The 23,319-nt window shown below is 45.1% G+C and overlaps 2 protein-coding genes and 1 non-coding gene across 4 annotated transcripts in view; 2 read left to right on the top strand and 1 right to left on the bottom strand.

The window, feature by feature from the left end:
• rpl30 (ribosomal protein L30) lies at window positions 1–7,107 on the top strand. Its single transcript, XM_055634321.1, has 4 exons — window positions 1–166; window positions 4,063–4,208; window positions 6,447–6,577; window positions 7,009–7,107. Exons 1-4 carry the CDS (start codon window positions 146–148, stop codon window positions 7,056–7,058), a joined length of 348 nt encoding a protein of 115 aa, XP_055490296.1. The 5' UTR covers window positions 1–145; the 3' UTR covers window positions 7,059–7,107.
• LOC129696779 (small nucleolar RNA SNORA72) lies at window positions 6,723–6,855 on the top strand. The gene has a single exon (XR_008723405.1). It is a non-coding gene; the product is annotated as a small nucleolar RNA SNORA72 (small nucleolar RNA).
• A 3,270-nt stretch (window positions 7,108–10,377) lies between the features above and the next one.
• Window positions 10,378–23,319, bottom strand: part of LOC129696436 (matrilin-2-like) — a 29,645-nt gene continuing 16,703 nt past the window's right edge. For both annotated transcript variants that reach the window (XM_055634320.1, XM_055634318.1), the window contains exons 5-10: window positions 21,752–21,874; window positions 17,264–17,386; window positions 15,723–16,136; window positions 13,248–13,400; window positions 11,554–11,646; window positions 10,378–10,797 (exon numbers count right to left, since the gene is read on the bottom strand). In XM_055634320.1, coding sequence (XP_055490295.1) covers window positions 10,742–10,797; window positions 11,554–11,646; window positions 13,248–13,400; window positions 15,723–16,136; window positions 17,264–17,386; window positions 21,752–21,874 — 962 coding nt within the window. In that variant the 3' untranslated portion in view covers window positions 10,378–10,741. The remainder of the gene's footprint in view (window positions 10,798–11,553; window positions 11,647–13,247; window positions 13,401–15,722; window positions 16,137–17,263; window positions 17,387–21,751; window positions 21,875–23,319) is intronic.

Genomic DNA, 23,319 nt, shown 5'->3' with positions numbered 1-23,319 from the left:
ATGCATTGTGGGAGCTCCTTCCTTTCTCTGCCCGGCCATCTTGAGGTGGCCTCGCCGGCGCTACCGCTCGCCCCGTCTCAGCCCCCGGAGCCGCTGCCGCGAACCCCTCACACACTCTACCCCGGCAACAAACACAGCGGGCAAAATGGTGGCGGCAAAGAAGACGGTGAGTGGTCGGGAGCGGCAGGGTGTGCAAGGGGTATCCGGGGCTGATCCACGTGGAGAGGCCCCGGTCTGGTCTGACGGTTGAAGCCCGGTCAGAGGTCCTGGTCTAACGGCACAGGCCCCAGGCCCGAGGCCCCAGGCTGGCTGGTGGGGGCGAGATACCAGAGGCCGTCCCTCCTGCATCCTCAGCGTGGGCCGCCTCCCCCTCCTCCCAGGGCTCTTGGGCGGGGAAGGCGCCACGTCCTCCGGTGCCCTCTGGAGGATGATAAACGCCCAGAGAAGCAGCAGGGACCGGGCTTGTTCTCCACAGCGGTCAGTGGCGGAGATCTGGATTGGGTGACAGCGCACAGTTTGTAGGGTACTTGGCCTTTAAATTGTCCCCAAATTGGAGATGAGAAAGTGGGATAACATAGAACTAGCGAGAATGGCTGGGGTAGTCTCATGTGACTGAATGGCCTGTTTCCATGCTGTATCTCTAAGCACAGTACACCGGAACAGGGGCTTCGGCTCGCAGTATCCATGCCGGACGAGATGCCAAATTAAACTGATCACGAGGAATTCTGCTTGTTTACTGCACAACCGCCAACAGCTGGGCTATCTCATGGAGGTTACGCTCGCATGGGCACTGGTTGCAAAAGAGTGACTAGGTTGGAGCACACCTGGTGTCAGGAAGGATGTTTCTCTCTGGGATAGTCCATGGATATAATGACTTGCTGTGTTTTCCCTGCCATACATAATTTTCAGAGTCTGACAGATGCAACACACCTTTGAGGTTCAATGTCAAGTTCTCTGAACTACAAATGGAGATCACTCTTCACCTGCCCAGGAGCCTATCTGTTTCTCTCAAACAACCTCTGATGTTTGTCTGGGTACTACTACTTGTCACCCCATGGTGACAAGCCTGCAATCTTTCTAATGATAGAAATCTTCAATCTGATTTAGCTTTCTTCCACCCACATTCATGGAGCTCATGCTTTTGGTGCATAGCCAAAATTGCAGAACATGGCACACCTACAATCCACAGTACCCAGTGATCAAAATACCCAATGTCCATTGGCCGTTGCATTTGATTCCTGAGCCAATTTTGAGCCCAGCTTGTTACTTTTTAAAATCAAGAGTATAAACTTTTAATTAATCTATTGCTTGACTGTGGATCAATGTAGATCAACAAACTCAAGGTAGATGATGAACAAGGTGCCTGGTAGAGAAAGACGAATCTAGTCTAGCTAAAACAGTGGCATTAATAAATTCTCAACCTCATGCAAAGATTTTCCAAATAATCTTTTTCTCTATAGTCTGGAATTATGGTGAATAGTGCAGACTTTGAGGAAGCAAATCAGGCATGATTGATGTTGAATGTTCAGTCCCAGTAGTCTGCCGTGTCTCTGAAATTGGTGGGACCAAGTTACAAGCCAGTTGTATGAGTAGGTAATGATTTTAATGACAACCTTAACAGGAGCAGCCGTCTGTTCTTCAAGCTGCTTCGGCACATTAAGGCCATGGATGATCCAATCTTGACCTCATCGCCACTTTACCATTCTCTCTCCATTGGCTGAGAACATAGAACAGTACAGCACAGGGACAGGCCAGACACTTTGCCCAGGATGCCTCTGCTGATCATGACAAGTTAAACAAGCTATAGATGTGGACCTCGACATCCTTCTATATCAATGCGCTCAAGTACCCAGCATTAACCATTCTAATGGAGTTGGATCATTCAATGTCAATGCAAAGGTGATGATTGAAAGATGGATAACTGCAGAAATGGCATGAAATAGAGTGAGGGGACAGTGGTCTCTCAGTGCAATCATTGCTCAGAGAGATTTCTTTCCAGACACAAAGGACAATGACGAAAGGGGAAGTACAACGAGATCTGGGGGTCTTTGTTCATCAGTCACTGAAAGTAAGCATGCAGATACAGCAGGCAGTGAAGGAAGCTAATGCCATGTTGGCCTTCATAACGAGGAGGAGTTGAGTATGGGAGCAAAGAGGTCCGTCTGCAGTTGTGCAGGGCCCTAGTGAGACCACACCTGGAGTATTGTGTGCAGTTTTGGTCTCCAAATTTGAGGAAGGACATTCATGCTATTGAGGGAGTGCAGCGTAGGTTCATGGGGTTAATTCCCGGAATGGCGGGACTATCATATGTTGATAGAATGGAGCGGCTGGGCTTGTATACAATGAAATTTAGAAGGATGGGAGGGGATCTTATTGAAACATATAAGATAATTAGGGGATTAGACACGCTAGAGGCAGGAAACCGTGTTTCCAATGTTGGGGGAGTCCAGAACCAGCGGCCACAGTTTAAGAATAAGATATAGGCCATTTAGAACAGAGATGAGGAAAAACGTTTTCACCCAGAGAGTTGTGAATCTGGAATTCTCTGCCTCAGAAGGCAGTGGAGGGCAATAAGCGAGTTTGGTATTCCGAAAAATACAAGGAATCATGGGATTTATCAAAGGTCACTCGCTATAAAGAAAAAGCGAACGTAGCGCTGGCTGCGTAAACTGTATGTAAATTCTTATCTTTATTCATGATTTATGTGTAGAAATATATTTAATCTGAGGAGCAGGGATGCCAGGTAGCGGGAGAGCGGGGGCAGATGCGAGTGGGAGTCGGCGAGAGACTGGAGCAGCAGCGGCCCACAGCCAGCGTGGAGAAAAAGTGCCGGGTCAACCGACAGCCCCGGACTGACAGGACAGTGGAACTCTCCTGCAGACACCCGCCCAATAAAAGCCCTTCTCCTTTGCGAGAACCGCTGCTCATCGATTCCCGTCGCTGCACCGACTGAGGCCGGGGCTCCGGGTCTGGGGGAAAATCGCACCTGCCCTCCACCACAGTGAGTGGGATCCGAATCCCTCAGCATCGACACAGGTCACAGAGCGACCTCGGCGAGCCTCTTGGCTGCGTTTTCCAATAGCTGCCTGTTGGCCCCTACAGTGGTGGGGGTGGGCAGATGTGATTCTCCCCAGACCCGGATCTCTGGCCTCAGTCGGTGCAGCGATTGGAATCGTTGAACAGCGGTTCCCACAAAGGAGCGGCAGTCAAAGGGATAGATGGCAGGAGGCTAGGATTGGCGTAGGGGAGAGGGGCTTTTATTTGGGTGGGTGTCTGCGGGAGAGTTCCGCTACCCTGTCGGTCCGGGGCTGTCTGTTGGCTCGGCGAGGCATAGCTTCTCCGCGCTGGCTATGGCCCGCCGCTGCTCATTCAATGTCAATGCAAACGTGGTGAGTGAAAGAACGGACAGCTGAGTTCGCTCTGTTATGATGCCGAGGGATTCGGGTCCCATTTGGCAGGAATGGGGCACTAATTGTGGATGATCAGCCATGATCACAGTGAATGGCAGTGCTGCCTCGAAGGGCCAAATGCACACTCCTGCACATATTGTCCATTGAAATCGTCATTTTCTGGAACTTTGAACATGCTGGCTGTGGCCATTAGCATGCTTAACATGCTAATGAGCCACTGCCCATAGTTTATTGACAACGAACAAAAGCCTATTTTGCTGGCCCTTTAACCGTATCTCAAATGCCCTATATAACCTTTGAAGGGCGACAAAGCTGAGGTTTTGCCGACCATGATGATTATAACATTTCCTATTTGGACCCTTTTAAATCGAATAAAATGCAAGTATATTATCTTTAAAATTAAATATTAAATAGTAAAACAATTATTTATATTTACCCTCCCCTTTGACTCTTACTTTTCCTGTTCGAAAGCCCTATTGAAATGATGACAATGAATCGACATGAATTTATCGAATTTATTAGTTTGACGTCTGTATTTTGAGAGATATTAGCCATCAAACTATATTGGAGTTGGTTGCGCATCCTGTTTTTAATTTGTAATTTTTGATTGTGCTTGTAGATTTTTTCATAATGACTTTTGTTCTAAATGCAGAAAAAGTCTTTGGAATCCATCAATTCTAGGCTCCAACTGGTGATGAAAAGTGGTAAATATGTGCTAGGCTACAAACAGACTTTGAAAATGATTCGTCAGGGCAAAGCCAAGCTGGTCATTCTTGCGAACAACTGTCCAGCCTTGAGGTGAGTTGCAGCATTTGAATAACACAATATCACTGAAATTCTCCATTATTTTGGATTTCTTCCTTCTGACAATGTGTTGCAATATAGAAATGTAAAGTCCTCACTAAGTGAGCATTTGGACAGTGAAATACTTCAGGTTGAATACCTTTCGGAACTTTTAAACGGTCAAAATAAAGCAAGCGTATAATTGGAGGAAGGGAGGTGAAGTAGAACAAAATGAAAGGTAGATGCAAGGAATTGCAGATGTTGACTTACTGAAAAGAGGCAAAATGCTGGAGTAACTCAGCGGGTCAGCCAGCATCTCTGGAGAACGTGGATGGGCGATATTTTGTGTTGGGGCCCTTCAGACTAATTGTGGTGTGAGGGGGACTGAAAAATGGAGATGGGGTGGGACAATGCCTGGCAAGTGATAGGTGGATACAGGTGGGGGGGTGATTAGCGGATGGAGCAAAATAATGTGTCTGAATGGGGGATGACCTGAAAACTAGTGGAATGGCTGGCTGAAATGGTGTTGCAGGATAGTGAACAACAAATTACATCTCTGAAAGGGGTATGCAAGAAGGAGCATATCCTTCAACCAGCAGAAATGGGGCAAAAATAGCAGAGATATGAGATGCAAAAGGAATTGTTGAACTTGTTAAATCAAGTGGTTGTAATTTGTAAATCAGAAGGCAACTGCAATCTTAAGATTCAGAACAGCATTGCTGGGCACAGTGGGAATGAAATGGACAATTAGTAACAAAGTAACTGGAAGCTCAGGGTCCAGCTTTTGAACTGAACAGGAATGTTATGCAAAGCAGTTTGCCATTAATGAAACAATTTTGTTTACCCAACGCAGTATTTAAACTAAGTCATTTAACTGCAGGAGATACGGGGTATGTCATTTAAGCTCCTTCCTGCCTTCCATGACCCAACTGTACCTTCCAGATAAAACAATGATTTGTCTGTGCCACTTCCTAACTTTTATATGTTGCATTTGGCAATGTAATAATGTACTAATATCTTGTTTTCTATGCGTTCTTTTAGTGTTTGGAGAATTTGAGTGCAAGTTGTGTATGAATTTGTGTGTTGTGTCTATGTGCCTTTGTTTCCGCAAGCAAGATTTTCTTTGCAGTTGAACATCACCATAGTTGAACATATGACATTGGACGTGATTTAGTATTCATACTATGATCTCTCCATTGGTGAAATGCATATGCTTGTCAGTCCGATGGTTATTCTGGGCTTTCAAATTCCCTGTCATTTTAATGAAAGATGTTGGTAATGGAATTCCAATAACAAATAGACTATGAAAGATATAGAAAGGAATGAAATCTGAAGAGTGTAATGATAAATCTGTCGTACTAACTACAGTTTGTTATCCAGCTTTTACATTAATTTCGTTTTAGTTTAGTACAGTGAAGAGCTTTTGTTGCGTGCTAACCAGTCAGCAGAAAGACTATACATGATTACTATCAAGCCATTCCATTCTTGCGATTGCTCTTTCTAAAGTAGGTAACTACATTTTCCCATGTGTCTTCCATCTGCCAATTTCTTGCCCGCTCACTTACCCCAGCTAAACCCCTTTCCAATGTCTTTGTATCTACCTCGCAATTTGATGAGCTACCTTTGTATTATCAGCAAATTTGGCTACAATACACTCGCTTCAACCAAATCATTGGTATAGATTGCAAATAGTCGATAAAAGTTACCAATGAAAATGTACAATTTGATAACTATGTAAAGCTGTGGTGTGGATTATGACTGAAAATTAGTTATTTTGTGTTAGCCTTTTTTATTTTATTTTTTGTACTCATTGCATAAATTACAATTGGTAGGCTGTCACTGGGTGCCAAACTAATTCACCTCCCTGTATATGGCTGGTACATGATTTATATTGACATGGCACATTGATGCCTGAACAACATTCTTAGTTCATAAGTTCGAGGAGCAGAATTAGGCCATTCGGCCCATCAAGTCTACACCACCATTCAATCATGGCTGATCTATCCCTCTCAACCCCATTCGCCTACCTTTGCCGCAGAACCCATACCAATCTCATGCTAATTCGATGCTTCCATTATGTAAAATTACCTTTAAATTAGTTCAAATAGAAAAGATCACTTTGAGATATATCTCAAACGGATCTTCTCTCTTCTCTAATATCAGTTCCATGCATTTGGAGCATTTTGCTTTCAATTGGGCAGCCTTGTTAAAAGTTCAGTGTACTTTGATACTGTTTTGTTGTGTTTGTTTCAGGAAATCAGAAATTGAATACTATGCCATGTTAGCCAAGACTGGTGTCCATCATTATAGTGGCAACAATATCGAGCTAGGTACTGCCTGTGGTAAATACTACAGAGTGTGCACACTGGCCATCATTGATCCAGGTAATTTATACAATGCCTTGGACTGCATTCAGATACATGTTACTATCTGATCCTGCGGTGTAGCTGTTGCTGTTTTACACAGTACATTAATAATGTGTTAATGTGCTAAAGGCTCTTCCGTACCTAGTTTTGATTACTTGTGTTAATGCGAATATTCTCGCTGGCTTGATTTTAATTTCTAGTCAAGTCAGGCTAGTAATTCGCTAGATTAACGCTGTGCTTATTGTCAACGGGACTAGTTTTACGAAGTTCTGTTGTAATATTTGCCAGCAACAACTTGGGTTTATTGTACTATGCAATAAAACATTTGTCCCATCTATAGGTGAAAAGGCCTTGGTTCCAGAAGAGATGGACCGAATGTTGTTGATATGAATATTTTCTGTATCATTTATACTTAACAGGAAATTAATTTTGCATTTAATGTATTTCAGGTGACTCTGACATCATCAGAAGTATGCCGGAGCAGATCAGTGAGAAATAAATTGACTATGACTCTGAAATATTTTACAAATAAAGCTATTCCATAAAAAGACGAGATGTATTCATTTCTAATAACGCGCTCCAAGTTTGCCCATGGGAGATTTACAGAAGACTGGCGAGACCGACGTCGGACAGAGCCATAGTGGTGGGTGACTCCATTGTCTGAGGTACGGGCAGGAGATTCTGTGACGGCAGGTGAGACTCAAGAATGGTCTGGTGCCTCTCTGGTGCTGACGGACTGACTTCAGAACATCCTCGAGAGGGAAGGTGAGCAGCTGAAGGTAGTTGTGCACGTGGGCACAAACGACATCGGGAAGAAGAGGAAGGAGGTTCTACAACGTGAATTTAGAGAGTTATGAAGAAGACTGACAAGCAGGACTTCTAGGGTGGTTATCTCTGGATTGCTTCCTGTGCCTCGTGCTAATGAGGGCAGGAACGGGGAGATTGGGGATCTGAATGGGGGGCTGGTGCAGGGAGCAGGAATTTAGATTTATAGACCACTGGGATCTCTTCTGGGGTAGAGGTGACCTGTAGAAAAGGGACGGGTTACACCTTAACTGGAGGGGGACCAACATTCTGGCAGGCAGGTTTGCTACATGTGTGGGGTTAAACTTAATAGTGGTTGTGAGGAGTTGACAAATTGGGAGTATAAAGATGGAGTTAAAGGGGAAGTGAGTACAGGAAAAGTTACAAAAGACTCCCGAATTAATGGGAAGGAAAGTTTGAGAATGAATAAGAGAGTAAGGTCATGGCCAATAGTGACGGGTGTGAGAGGAGGTGAACACCAAAGTTAGTGTTGTATATGAATGCGCAAACTCTTAAGAAATAAAGTGGATGAGCTTAAGGCTCAGTTAGAAATTGGCAAGTATGATGTGGGAATTACAGAGACATGGCTGCAAGAGGACATGGGCTGGGACCTGAATATTCAGGGGTATACGTCCTATCGAAAAGACAAACAGGTGGGCAGAGGGGATGGGGTAGCTCTGTTGGTAAGGAATTAAATTCAGTCCCTTGCAAGGCGTGACAAAGAATCAGGAGTCAGTATGGATTGAACTGAGGAATTGTAAGGGTAAAAAGACCCTAATGGGAGTTATCTACAGGCCCCGAAACAGTAGCCTGGACCTAGGGTGCAAGTTGAAACAAGTTAAGATTGGCATGTCGCAAAGGTAATGCTATGGTGGTTATGGAAGATTTCAACATGCAGATAGATTGGGAAGATCAGGTTGGTACTATACCCCAAGAAAGGGGGTTTGTGGAGGGCCTCCGAGATGGATTCTTATAACAGCTTGTACTGGAGCCTACCAGGGAGAAGGCAATTCTGGATTTAGTGTTGTGTAATGAACTGGATTTGATAAGGGAACTCGAGGTAATTGAGCCATTAGGACAGGGGTTGGCAACCTTGTTCTGCAAAGGGGCCAGAACCCATGTCTGTGAGGGGATGGCGGGCCACATCTATCGCCATTGACACTTGGTGTTGTTTTTCTCATTAGTTTTCATGTGTTTTTCAATTGGGTTTTCTGCAGTTCCCAGGTCGGCTCACCTGCCTCGGGACTGGCTGTAGAGCCGAGATCGCCTGCGAGCCCCAGGACTTGCTGCAGATCAGCTCATGTCCCTGGGGCTGGCTACAGTTCCCAGGTCGCGAACATTTCAAGTTGCCGACCGCTGCATGGGAGGTAGTGACCATGATATGATAAATTTTAATTTACAATTTGAGAGGGAGAAGGGAAAATCGGAAGTGTCAGTATTACAGTTGAGCAAAGGGGACTATGGAGGCATGAGGGAGGAGCTGGCCAAAGTTGACTGGAAAGATACCCTAGCAGGGATGACAGTGGAACAACAATGGCAGGTATTTTGGGAATAATACAGAAAGTGCAGGATCAAATCATTCTAAAGAAGAAGAATGATTCTAAGGGGACCATGGCTGACAAGGGAAGTCAAGGACAGTATAAAAATAAAAAATATAACAGCAACGATGAGCGGGAAGTCTGAGGATTGGGTAACGTAGGCAATATGGGGAGAAAAGATGAGGTATGAAGTTAAGCTAGCCAAGAAGATAAAGGAGGATAGTAAAAGCTTCTTTAGGTATGTGAAGAGGAAAAATTAGTTGAGACAAATGTGGGTCCCTTAAAGACAGAAACAGATGAATTTATTATGGGAACAAGGAAATGGCAGGTGAGTTGAACAGGTACTTTGAATCTGTCTCTACTATGGAAGACCTAAACAATCTCCCAGATGTACTAGTGGCCAGAGGACCTATGGTGACGGAGGAACGGCAGGAAATGGTGTTGGGAAGGCTGAAGGCTGATAAATCCCATGGGGCTGATGGTCTGCATCCCAGGGTACTTAAGGGAGTGGCTCGAGAAATCATGGACGCATTGGTGATCATTTTCCAATGTTCTATAGATTCAGGATCAGTTCCTGTGGATTGCAGGGTAGCTAATGATATCCCCCTTTTTTACGAAAGGAGGGAGAGAGAAAACTGAATTATAGACCAGTTAGCCTGACATCAGTGGTGGGGAATATGCTGAAGTCAATTATAAAAGGTGAAATACAGCACATTTGGAAAGCAGTAACAGGATCAGTCCGAGTCAGCATGTTTACAAAGGGGAAATCATGCTTGACTGATCTACTGGCATTTTTTTTAATGATGTGACTAGGAAATTAGACAAGGGTGAACCAGTGGATGTCGTGTACCTAGACTTTAAGAAAGCCTTTGATAAGGTCCCACATAGGAAATTAGTGGGCAAAATTAGAGCACATGGTATTGCGGGTAGGGTACTGCCATGGACAGAAAATTGGTTTGGCAGACGGGGAACAAGGAATAGGGATTAACGGGTTCCCTTTCAGAATGGCAGGCAGTGACTAGTGGGGTACCGTAAGGCCCGATGCCGAGACCGCAGCTGTTTATAATATACATTCATGATTTAGATGAAGGGATCAAAAGTAACATTAGCACATTTGCAGATGAAAGCAAAGCTGGGTGGCAGTGTGAACTGTGAGGAGGATGCTATTGAGGATGTGGGGTGAATTGGACAAGTTGGGTGAGTGGGAAGATGCAGTTTAATGTGGATAAACGTGAAGCTATCCACTTTGCCTCAACTTCCTCTGGCGGCTCATTCCATGCACCCATTATCCTCTGAGTGAAAAAGTTGCCCCTCAGGTTCTTAGTTTCTCCTCTCACCTTGAACTTATGCCCTCTGGTTCTTGGTTCCCCCCACTCTGGGTGAAGGACTGCATTCACCCTATCAATTCCCCTCATGTGGAATTGAGTGTTCATATAGATCTGCTTGATGAGGAGAAAGGCTATGAAGTTGAACGAGTAATTGCATTCTGCCATCTTTATTTGCATCATAAACATTTCACAATTGGTTAGAAAACTATGCATAATAGGCAGTAGGTATATTTCAATGACTTGCAATAGCTTTTGAAATTAAAAAAAAACCTCAAATGGTTGAGTTTGCATATTTTCATTCCAGGCGTTAGAAGTTGATAGTGTACTAGCTGGCATACAAATATAAAATGCCACACTGTCAGTGATGTACAGTAGAAACAATAATTCTCTTTTGTCAATTGGATTCCATTAAATGTGTACATTGACAGTGTTATTTGATTGTAAAGCTACCCAGTGCACCATGCTGCAGCTCCCCGATTTACAGTGAGGGCAACGGACAGTGTTTTTTGTTCCTACTTGGTTGTGACATAATTTTCAACAGTCTTCAGTCTTTTCAGTACTTCATCTAGTGGGTTGTAGTTAAGGAACTGGAATTATTTTTTGGGGTCTTAGTCATAATCATTCAGCATGGAAATAGGCCCTTCAGCCCAACATGCCCAGATCGACCAGCTACACATGTCCCACCTGCCCATGTTTGGCCCACTGCCCTCTAAACTGATCCTATCCAAGTACCTGTCCAAATTATTCTTAAATGTTGTGATAGTACCTGCCTCAATCTACCTTACAGCTCGTTCCATACACTCAACACCCTTTGTGTAACAAAAAGTTACCTCTAAGATTCCCATAAAAACATTTCACCTCATCCTAAACCTATAGTTCTTGATTCCCTTACTCTGGGTGTTTACCCAATCTATTCCTCATGATTTTGCACACTTCTCTAGGATCATCTTCCTGCGCTCCAAGGAACAAAGTCCTAGAGGATCCACCTCATATAGCTCAGGCCCTCGAGTCGCGGCAACATCTTTGTAAATCTCTGCTCCCTTTCCAGCTTGACATCATCTTTCCGATAACCTGACCAAACTGAACTTGGAACTGAACCAAACTGAACAATGAATAACTCTTAACTCAGAGTTTATACATTAAGAGCTGTCCTCAATCCTGCAGTTACCAGTGGCTCTCCTCTCTTGCCTCACTGACATCTGCGATGCCACAACTATGCATTCCAAAATGCTTATAACTGCTATAATCTTAAAATGCATGCATGATAATGTAGGTGGTTTGCCGCAGTGAAATACAAATCTAAATTTTGTACAGTAAAGGATATATCTCTGGGTTAATCTTTGTATTTCTTCATTAGCTTGTATCTGGAAAGCCATAACTGCTTGGCATTTGCATCGATCACCAGCTGATGGATTTCCTGCAAAGAATTAAAAATATGTATGAACCAACTCTTGTGTAAAGATGGAGACGTAGTATCTACAGGGCATATCAACTGGGAATAGTGAAAAATCTGAATAGTGGATGTGGAGAGGATGTTTCCACTAGTAGGGAAGTCTAGGTCCAGAGGGCATAGTCTCAGAATAAATGGATGTACTTTTAGGAGGGTGATGAGGAAGAATTTCTTTACTCAGACGATGATGAATCTGTGGAATTCATTGCCACAGTAGGCAGTGGAAGTCAATGGATATTTTAACGGAAGAGATTGACAGATTCTTGATCAGTATGATTGGAGGTTATGGGTGGGGTAGGGGGGGGGGGGGGGAGGCAGGTGTATGGAGGGAAAGAGATCAGCCATGATTGGTGGAGTAGGCCTAATTCTGCTCGAATAAATTAGGAACTTATGAACACATCATTTGCGGGTTACTTTGGTTATAATTATTAATGCCTCTTTGAGATAAATTCAAGGCACAGTATTTTCATTACTTTCAAATACTAGAGGGCATAGCTTTATGGTGAGATGAGCAAAGTTTAAAGCAGGTGTGCAGGGTAGCCTTTTACAGGTTCGCTCGAACTTCACGTCAACTCATACGGGATCACTCGACCTCCGCGCGGCCCCCGCTTCTGGTTTGGTCGCGCTCGTCGCATGCTAGTGGGACGGGCCCTGTACGGGGATCACTCGACCTCCGCGCGGCCCTTGCTTCCGGTTTGGTCGCATGCTGGCTGGTGGGACAGGCCCTGTACGGAGATCACTTGACCTCCGCGCGGCCCCCGCTTCCGGTTTGGTCGCGCTTGCCGCATGCTCGCGGGACAGGCCCTTAAAGAGGGAGAAAATTATTCCCCATAAAACTTGTCCCTTTTCACAATAGTGGCACAAGAGACAGCAGATGCTGCAGTCTATAGCAATATAACGAACTGAAGGAGGAACTCGGTGGATCCAGCAACATGGTTGGAGACAAAGGGATGGTTGGCATTTTGGATCAAGATGATCTCAATGGCCTGCTTATACATTAGTGAAATAAATTGTCATCTGAAGTACAGAAATATGTCATTGGTACATCTAGGTCAGACTCCACAACTTGACACAAAGGGGCTAGAGTAACTCAGCAGGTTAGGTTACTTACTGAGTTACTCCAGCACTTTGTCTTTGTTTGTGTACCAACATCTGCAGTTCCTTGTGTCTGTCTTCATAACCAGCTTAGCAGTAGAGTATGGAAACTTGCCCTTTGGGAATGGAAGCATTCCTTTATGGAATATTGGAGGTAGAGGTGGAAAGGGCACGTGGATATGTAGGGAGTGGGGGTATATGTATCGTGTGCAGGCAGAGGTGATTAGTTTAACGGTACCATGTTAGGTGCGGACACTGGGCTGAAAGGCCTGTTCCTGTGCTGTACTGTGTTCTATGAGGACAGCCATGATCTTGATAAGTGGCGGAATGAGCATGAAGGGCCATACAGCCCACTACTCTTTGTGTATTTAAGCCTGAGCCCGTTCAGAGTTATACATACTTTGCCTCTGGTATGGGTTTTGCCAATCCACAGGCAAATAAATAGATATATTGCAGTACGTAATCTGAGGTACCTTTGCAAATCTGTGCCTTCACTTTTTCAGCAATTTCACCCATGGACCTGGAGTTTCTTGCGTAATACAAGTGTTCATCTTGAGGAAATGAAGCAATTTGCTGCAGTCGTTCTTCAATTGTCTCCCCAACCCCAACAGCATATATATTGATGCCTGTCGAGACAGATTAATAAATGTTACTAGACCAAGTGCAGACCCGTTGGGTCTGTTCCCCCAACGTGCGGTTGTGTGGGAGGGGAGGGGGGGAGGTGGCATGCAGCGTCACACAAACTAACTATCCCCCCCCTGCCCTCACGCTAATTACCCCCCTTGATATTATATTAATATTATTAATTTGCTCCTTTTACCCCATAACCACCCTATTTACTGACACATAGCCCCCAACTTGCAGTCACATCTAGGGGGGGGGGGGGGGGGAGAGGGGCATCAGCCCGGAAATGCCGTCGCGCACAGAGCCCGCCCCCGCCCGTTGCCCCGCAGGCTGCGTGGCGGCGTCATTCAGGGGGGAGAGAGAGAGAGAGGTGGAGAGATGGAGTCGACCCGCACTGGACGGTGGAGGAGAGAGGGGTGGGGAGTGAGAAAGGGAGAGAGATGGGGGAGAGAGAGAGAGAGAGAGAGGGAGAGGGAGAGAGAGGTGGGGAGAGAGTGGAGGGGGAAGAGAGAGAGAGAGAGTGCCTTTTTACTTCAACCCAAACAACCATTTGCAGGCAGTGTTTTTTTACTTCAAACTAACCATATTTTCATTTTCAAACCACATTAAGGGTACTCACAGTTGTGTAGACATTTGTTCAGTGTCATTCAGAGCTCAGAGTGACCTCCATCTTGCAGAGACTGATTGAGGCACACCACTTCCTGATTTTATAGTCCCTTCCCCTCCCTCCAGCAGGGGCAGCAGAGAGAATGGTGAACTTTTTTAAAACATTAATTTCTCTCTGATTTTTCATCGATGGGAAAAATACTCTGGTCCAGGAAGGCAGACGTGGGCTCTGATCAAGGTGGCCAAAAATGACGGCCGTAGGTGGTGGCGTTCTCTCGGAAATCGCAGCACAGTGGGCCAAAAGCGGTCAAGATCAGACTTTTAGTAATATAGGTAGGAATGCTTAGAAGATGAGATCAGAAACAGTTTGGGAGATGATGGCTTGGGGGGTCATCTGTAGGGTCATGGTCAGGGGCTGTGTATGAGGTGAAAATTTTGAAGCAGAGATTGATCGGTTCTTGATCAGTAAGAGGTGTCATTGGTTACAGAGAGAAGGCTGGAGAATGGAGTTGAAAGGGAAAAATAGATCGGGTGTGATGAAATGGTGGAATAGATTTGATGGGCTGAATGGCCAAATTCTGCTCCTATGTTTTATGGCAATGTTGCTGAGTGAGTGGAGGGCTGTTCGCTCAGCGGGGGTGAGACTGGAGGGGGCAAGGGGAGTGAAGAAGTCAAGACGGTTGATATCTCGCCTGCAGTTGGAAATAAACAGGTCCAGAGAGGGTAGAAGACCGACATGGGAAGTCCGAGAGGAAGATACGATCAGCAACAATCTGGGAGATGATGGCATTGTTTCTACTAATAAATGCATTAATTTAGTTTAGATTAGCCCCCCGAGCCCGCGCCAACCAGCCCATAAATTGGATAGGCATATGGATGAGAAGGGAATGGAGGGTTATGGTATGAGTGCAGGCAGGTGGGAACAAGGGAAAAAAAGTTGTTCGGCACGGACTTGTAGGGCTGAGATGGCCTGTTTCCGTGCTGTAATTGTTATATGGTTATTTGCACTAGTGCTGTGTTATCCCACTTTCTCATCCTACACACTAGGGGCAATTTACCAAAGTCAATTAACCTACAAACTTGCACGTCTTGAGAATGTGGGAGGAAACCTGAGCGTGGACGTAAAAACTCTGTACAGACAGCACCCGCAGTCAGGATTGAACACGGGTCTTTGTCGCTGTGAGGTAACAGCTCTACCGCTGCGCCACCATGAAAAGTTTTGACTCTCTTGGTCATTGAGCCAACTTTACAAAATGTGGCTGCAAAGACTGGGGAACAGATCCAAATGTTACTTTCCACAGGGACTTGGATGAAGATAATGCAAAGGGTGCAGGGGGGACTAATTGTGGAGGTGTTTCCTTTAGAGAGGGAATGAGTAATTTCTTTAGCCAGAGGTTGGTGAATCTGGAATTCATTGCCACTAGATGGCTGAGAAGGTCAAGTCATTGGATATTTTTAAAGCAGAGATTAACAGGTTCTTGATTAGTAGGGCGTCAACGGTTATGGGAAGAAGGCAGGGGAATGAGGTTGAGAGGGAAAGATAGATCATCCATGATTGGATGGCGGAGTAGACTCAATGGGCCAAATTTATTTAATTCTGTTCCTATGACTTATGACGTGATGTTTCCAAATACCAATGCTGGGAAGATGGGTAGAATGGTCCCCTGTGTACATCAGGAGGATTATTCATTATTGGTCATTGTGATAGGACATGTTACCGTTCTGCTTTGCTTTGGTTGCCCATTCCGCCATGTTGCCTTGCTCCCGGCCATCAGTGAACATGATGGCCACTCTGGGGATGTTGCGGGAAAGGGGCCGGGCTCCTTCCACCACCCTGAAACTCTGCTTGAAGAGCTGCCTTACGGCCACTCCCCATCCCAATCCTTGACCCGCGTATTTTGTCCGGCTCACGGCTGCCTTGACTTCCTTGGCCGTGCTGTAGCGTCTGAGAGGGAATTCCGTCCGGACTCCGGCGGAGTACTGCGCCAGACCCACCCGAGTCGCATTCGGCGCCACTTCCAATCCGTCCACGATGTTGTTGACAAACTGTTTCACCAACTGGAAATTCCGGGCTCCAAGTCTTTTTGATCCGTCAATAATGAAGACAAGATCCATTGCTCCACTGCTACACTCTACAAAATAACACACATTGAGTTACAGTACCTAATTGTGGCTGTAGCCCAGACCATCGCACAAAGCAACCTCCCTTCCATTGACTTCACACTGCCTCGGCATGGCCACCAGCATAATCAAGGATGTGTCTCAACCCCGGTCACTCCCATTTCTCCCCTCTCCCATCAGGCAAGAGTTACAGAAGTGTGAGAATGCACATCTCTAGATTCAGGGACAAATTCTTCCCAGCTGTTATGAGGCATCATCTTTTCACCAACTAAAGAGTGGTCCTGACCTACCATCTATCTCTTGGACTATCTATAATTGGACTTTACTGCACTTTATCTTGCACTAAAAGTTATTCCCTTTGACCCCTATCTGTACACTGCACAGCTCGGTTGTAATTATGTATAGTTTTTTTTCACTGACTAGTTAACATGCAAGAAAAAAAGCGTTTCACTGTGCCTCGATACACTTGACAATAACTAAATTAGTTTAGGTACACAAAAAAGCTGGCGAAACTCAGTGGGTGCAGTAGCATCTATGGAGCGAAGGAAAAAGGCAACGTTTCGGGCCGAAACCCTTCTTCAGATTAGTTTAGTTTTGCTTAGAGATTTAGCATGGACACCGGCCCTTCGGCCCACTGAGTCTGTGCCGACCATCGATTATCCATGGTCACTAGTTCTATTCCACTTTCTCATCCATTCCCTGAACACTAGGGGCAATTTTATAGGGGCCAATTAACAAACCTGCCTGTCTTCGGATGTGGGAGGAAACTGGAGCACCCAGGGGAAACCCACATGTCACGGGGAGAAGGTGTAAATTCCGAGATCAGGATCGAACCTGGGTCTCCGGTGTTGTGAGGCATTATGATAGAGTGAAGGGATTGTTGGGCTACATGCCATCATCTCAGATCCTAGTGGAATAGAATTTAAGAGGAAACATAGAAACATAGACAATAGGTGCAGGAGTAGGCCATTCGGTCCCTCAAGCCAGCATCATCATTCAATATGATCATGGCTGATCATCCTAAATCAGTAACCCGTTCCTGCTTTCTCCCCATATCCCTTGATTCCATTAGCCCTAAGAGCTAAATCTAACTCTCTCTTGAAGGTGGATGTGATAAGTTGTAAGAGGGATGACGTACGTCGGCAGGACTTCCCATCTGGATTAAGTATGTATCCTTTCCAACATCTGCAGAGGTAACTGTCTGCGGTGCTGACACATTCATGCTCACATGTGTTCTTGGCTGAGAGGCAGACGTTGGTGCCTGTAACAGGGACAGAAGATGTTGTGATGTGGAGATGGCGTTGGTATAAAATCAGCCACTGGCAAGCCCTCCCAGCGCCAAGTCCAATCTCAGTTCCACTTCAGACCTTATGATGGAAGGAAGTTCATTGATGAAGCATTTAAGGATAGTTGAACAATGACATTTTGTTCCTAAATCTCAGAATCGACAGTCTTTAATTGTCACGTACCGATAAATGGAACAATTAAATTCTTACTTGCAGCAGCATGACAGGTCTGTAAATACAGTACTATAGATAGCATAAATCAATAAATTAAAAACCCCAATACAAGTGCCAAAACCCCCAGAGTCCCTAGACCTAGTGCAACAAGGTAATTCATAGTTCAAGAAGGACTAAATGGAATATTTTGAAACTTTGTCTGCACCCTATATGTGGCGACTTTGCGCAATTGTATATGCAAAACAAAGAATCTCACTGTGATGTCATATGTGATAATAATGTGTCATTCAAGATTAATTCATTCATAGTTTAGTTGGTGTTTGTAGTGTTCAGGAGCCTGATGGTTGATGGGAAGAAGCTGGTTCCTGAACATGGTGATCATGGTTTTCATAGAGTCGTACAGCGTGGAAACAGGCCCTTCGGCTCAAGATGCTCCATCTACCCTTGTCCCACCTACTGCCGGTTGGCCCATATCTCTCTAAACCTCTTCCCGATGGCAGGAATGAAATGAGGATGTGGCCAGGGTGGTGTGGGTCTTTGATGATATTGACTGCCTTGTCAATGGTGGGGAGGTCAGTATCTGTGATGGACCAGGCGGCGATCATCACTTTCGTAAACTTCTGTGTCCCTGGACGTTCGAGTTGCCGAACCTGACTGTGATGCAACCAGTCAATATGCTCTCTACCGCACACATCTAGAGTTTTTCTGACTCCTGTTTGTTCTCCCAATGGCAGGAGTGAAGTGAGAGCATGGCCAGGGCCTTGACGTCACCTATGTAGTTCACTCCCAACCCTAACCCATGCACCATCCCAAATAGATCACACTGAATAGGCTTCCTCTGCCCTTGTGACGAGGCTGACAAGGACATCTGGACAGGTACATAGATAGAAAAGGTTTCGAGAGATATGGGTCAAACGCAGGTAGGTAGGACGAGTGTAGATGCAAAGAATCTCACTGTGACATGTCATATGTGATAATATGGTCGACGTGGGCAATTTGAGCCGAAGGGCCTGTTTCCATGCTGTATGAGTCTATGTCAAACGAGCACTGAAAAGTGTTGTTAACGTCACTCATTCCTTGGACATCTTCACTGACTTTCCAAAGGTCTTTTGCTACAACCTGTGCTTGTTTACTTGGACTTCTCCTTACCAAGGCTAGGAATCTGAGCATTACCGTCATTGCTGAGCACCTTGGGCCAAGCTGAAACTCCCCCAGGCTTTGGGAGAAATATCTCCCCGACAACTTTGATTCCACATACCCTGAGAAAAAGGGAATTCATTCAACCCTCATCACTTCATGACAGATCTGTTTCTCAAGCTCGCCTTTATACCATATCCCTAAATGCTTTAACATAGAACAGTACAGCACAGGGCGGTATGGTGGTGCAGCGGTAGAGTTGCTGCCTCACAGCGTCAGAGACCCGGGTTCGATCCTGAATATGGGTGGTCTCTGTACGGAGTTTGTATGTTCTCTGGGGGGGCAGTGTTAGCTGTGAGGAGGATGCCAGGCGGTTGCAAGGTGACTTGGATAGGTTGGGTGAGTGGACAAATGCGTGGCAGATGCAGTATAATGTGGATAAATGTGAGGTTACCACTTTTGTGGAAAAACAGGAAAGTAGACTATTATCTAAATGGTGGCCGATTAGGAAAAGGGGAGGTGCAACGAGACCTGGGTGTCATGGTACACCAGTCATTGAAAGTAGGCATGCAGGTGCAGCAGGCAGTGAAGAAATCGAATGGTATGTTGGCATTCATAGCAAAAGGATTTGAGTATAGGAGCAGGGAGATTCTACTGCAGTTGTACAGGGTCTTGGTGAGACCACACCTGGAGTATTGCGTACAGTTTTGGTCTCCAAATCTGAGGAAGGACATTGTTGCCATAGAGGGAGTGCAGAGAAGGTTCACCAGACTGATTCCTGGGATATCAGGACTTTCATATGAAGAAAGACTGGATAGACTCGGCTTATACTCGCTAGAATTTAGAAGATTGAGGGGGGATCTTATAGAAACTTACAAAATTCTTAAGGGGTTGGACAGGCTAGATGCAGGAAGATTGTTCCCGATGTTAGGGAAGTCCAGGACAAGGGGTCACAGTTTAAGGATAAAGGGGAAAATCCCTTTTTCACACAGAGAGTGGCGAATCTCTGGAACTCTCTGCCACAGAAGGTAGTTGAGGCCAATTCATTGGCTATATTTACGAGAGAGTTAGATGTGGCCCTTATGGCTAAAGGGATCGGGGGTATGGAGAAAAGGCAGGTACAGGATACTGAGTCGGATGATCAGCCATGATCATATTGAATGGCAGTGCACGCTCAAAGGGCCGAATGGCCTACTCCTGCACCTATTTTCTATGTTTCTCCTTGTGGACTTTGGTGGGTTTTCTCCGGGTGCTATGGTTTCCTCTCCACAACGGAGATGCACAGGTTTGTAGGTTTATTGGCTTCAGTAAAATTGTAAATTGTCCCGAGTGTGTAGGATAGTGTTAGTGTCGGAGGTGATCACTGGTGGGCGTGGACTCAGTTGGCCAGAGGGCCTGTTTCCGCACTGTACCTCTAAACGAACCGAAACTAAAAGAACAGTTTGAAGAAAGGTCTGGACCTGTAATGTCACCCATATCTTCTCTCCAGAGATGCTGCCTGTCCCACTGAGTTACTCCAGCTTTTTGTGTCTATTAAAGGCTCTTTGGCCCACGGTATCAATGCCGAACATAATGCAATCTACCTGTACATAACCCACATCCCTCCACTTCCTGCACGTCCATATTCCTATCCAAAATCCTCCTAAATGCCACTATTGTATCTGCCTCCACAACAAGTTCCAGATACTCACCACTCTCTGTAAAGAATGTGTCCTGCACATCGCCTTTACACATTGCCTCTCATCTTAAAGCTATGCCCTCTAGTGTTTGATTTTTACATCCTAACCCCGAGAAAGCTATGGCATTGATGAATCAGTTCCAGATTTTTAACATTATTAGAGGCAGAGGGCAGAGATAGGGTGGGAAGAACTTTTAACCCAGGGTGGAGATGTCGAAGACCAGAAGGTATACGTAGCTCTGAGGTGAGAGGGACAAAGTTTAAAGAGATGTGCGGGGCAAATAAGGCACTGCCAGGGGTAGTGGTGATGGAAGCAGGTATGATAGTGGCATTTAAGAGGCATTGAGATAGGCACAAGGATGGAGGGATATGGAGTGAATGAGCTTATTGTTTTACTGTATGCAGGAAATACAAATGTCACTGAATCCAGGTATATGTGACAACAAAGTACTATAGAACTGTTGATTGCTTGATAATTCATTATCACACGTGACAATTCTTTGTTTAGCAGAGGAGGTTTACGGGAATGATTCCAGGGATGACTGGGTTAACATATGATGAATGTTTGTGCGCACTGGGCCTGTACTCGCTGGAGTTTAGAAAAATAGGTTGGACCTCATTGAAACATACAGAACAGTGAAAGGCTTCGATAGAGTGGATGTGGAGAGGATGTTTCCACTAGTGGGAGAGTCTAGGACTAGAGGTCATAGCCTCAGAATTAAAGGATGCTCCTTTAGGAAGGAGATGAGGAATTTCCTTAATCCGATGGTGGTGAATCAGTGGAGTTCTTTGTCACAGAAGGTTGATGAGGCCAAGTCAATGGATATTTTTAAGGCAGAGACAGATAGATTCTTGATTAGTGCTGGTGTCAGTGGTTATGGGGAGAAGGCAGGAGAATGGGGTTACGAGGAAGAGCTGGATCAGCCGTGATTGAATGGCAGAGTAGACATGATGGGTCGAATGGCCTAATTCTGCTCCTATTACTTATGACCTTATACCATACACAAGGTATGCAAAGGGTCGCTACGTATCAGGTGCAGACAAGGTTACAAAATATTCATTACAGTCCCCAATGGTCATGGATCACTTGCAGGTAGAGGAGATTAGTTTAACTTGGCATCATGTTCATCACGGACATTGTGGACCGAAGGGCCTGTTCTGTGCTGTACTGATCCATGTTCTATGTAGATGAAAATCAGATGGTGCTGCTTGCAAGTTGCCACTGAAACCAGTTTAAAAGCTGTAACTACAAATGAGAGACAGTATTGAAAACTGAAGCAGTTCGTAACAAGGGAATCCCAGAAACCCGGGGGAAATATATAGATGAAACAGTCAAGTCTTGGATACTTACGCCGACACGTCCTCCCATCTGGATTGAGTGTGAATCCTGTGCGACATCGGCAACTATATGAAGTCGCTGTGCTGACACATTCGTGCTCACACCCATGTTCCCCAACCTGGCACTGGTCGATCCCTGTCAACAACATTAACAATAATAGGCATGTAGGCAGCAGCAGTAGATAGAAAGTTCCAAGGAATGATTTCAAAAGTCTTTTATTGTCACATGTATCAATTAAGGTACAGTGATATGAGAATTACCATACAGCCATTCAAAAAAAAGTAACAAGACACACAACTACATAAAAGTTAACATAAATACCCACCACAGCAAATTCCCCACATTCCACACAGTGACGGAAGGCAAAAATAGTCCGATCTTCTTCCTCTTTATTCTCCCGCGATCGGGGCCATCGAACCATCCATCGGGGCGATCGAAGCTCCTGCAGCTGGCGGTTGAAGCCCCCGCGTTGGGGCGGTCGAAGCTACATCGTCAGGGCGGTCGAAGCTCCCGCGGCTTGGAGTTCCCGAAGTCGGTCTCTGACCAGAGACCACGAGCTCCGCGATGTTAAAGTCCCGTAGGCTCCCCGCGGTGGAGCTCTCAAAAGTCGGTCTCCAGCAAAGGCCGCCAACTCCTCGATGTTAGGCCGCAGTGCGGACGGAGATATGATTCGGAAAAGAAGTTGCATCTCCATCAAGGTAAGAGATTAGAAAACGTTTCCACCAACCCCCCCCCCCCCATCTACCCCACATTAAACAAGCTAAAGAACACTAAAACCATACATTTAACACATACTATTTAAACACAAAGATGGAAGGGACAGACAGACTGTTGGCGAGGCAGCCATTGCTGGCGCCATCTGGTGGTTTATTTTAGTTTGGTTTAGTATACTATAGTTTAGTATAGTTTAATTTAGTTTACTTTCGTTTAGTGTCATGTGTACTGTAAGAAAGCTTCTTTGTTGCGTTCTATACAGTCAGTAGAGAGACTATACATGATTACAATCAAAGATCTTATGCTATAAGATCTTTGATTACAATTGAGCCGTCCACTATGTACAGATACAGGATAAAGGGAATAACGTTTACTGCAAGGTAAAGTCCGGTTAAAGATAGTCCACAGGTGTCCAAAGAGGTAGCTAGGAGATCAGGACTGCTCTCTAGTTGGTGAGAGGATGGTTCAGTTGCCTGATAAAAGCTGGGAAGAAACTGTCCCTGAATCTGGAGGTGTGCATTTTCATACTTCTGTACCATCTGCCTGATGAGAGAGGGTAGGCAAGTCGATTTGCTAGTGATTCACATCAGGTTGTTTTAAGTGTTTTAAGACTTGAATGAATCGATGGGCATGTGTGAGAAAATATAAGGCAAGGCAACGTAAGGCAAGTTTATTTGTATAGCACTTTTCAACAACAAGGTAATTCAAAGTGCTTTACATAAAACATTAAAAGCATTGGAAAAATTAAAAGCAATCAAATAAAATATTTAAAATAGAATAAAACCAGGAATAGAAGTTACAGTGCAGTATAGGTAATTAATAAATTGTATTGTTTACTGAAAGGCAGCGGCAAACAGAAAAGTCTT

This window comes from Leucoraja erinacea, chromosome 4, assembly GCF_028641065.1.
Source record: "Leucoraja erinacea ecotype New England chromosome 4, Leri_hhj_1, whole genome shotgun sequence".
NCBI classification, from domain to species: Eukaryota; Metazoa; Chordata; class Chondrichthyes; order Rajiformes; family Rajidae; genus Leucoraja; species Leucoraja erinaceus.
This window is presented reverse-complemented; position numbering and strand designations above follow the sequence as displayed.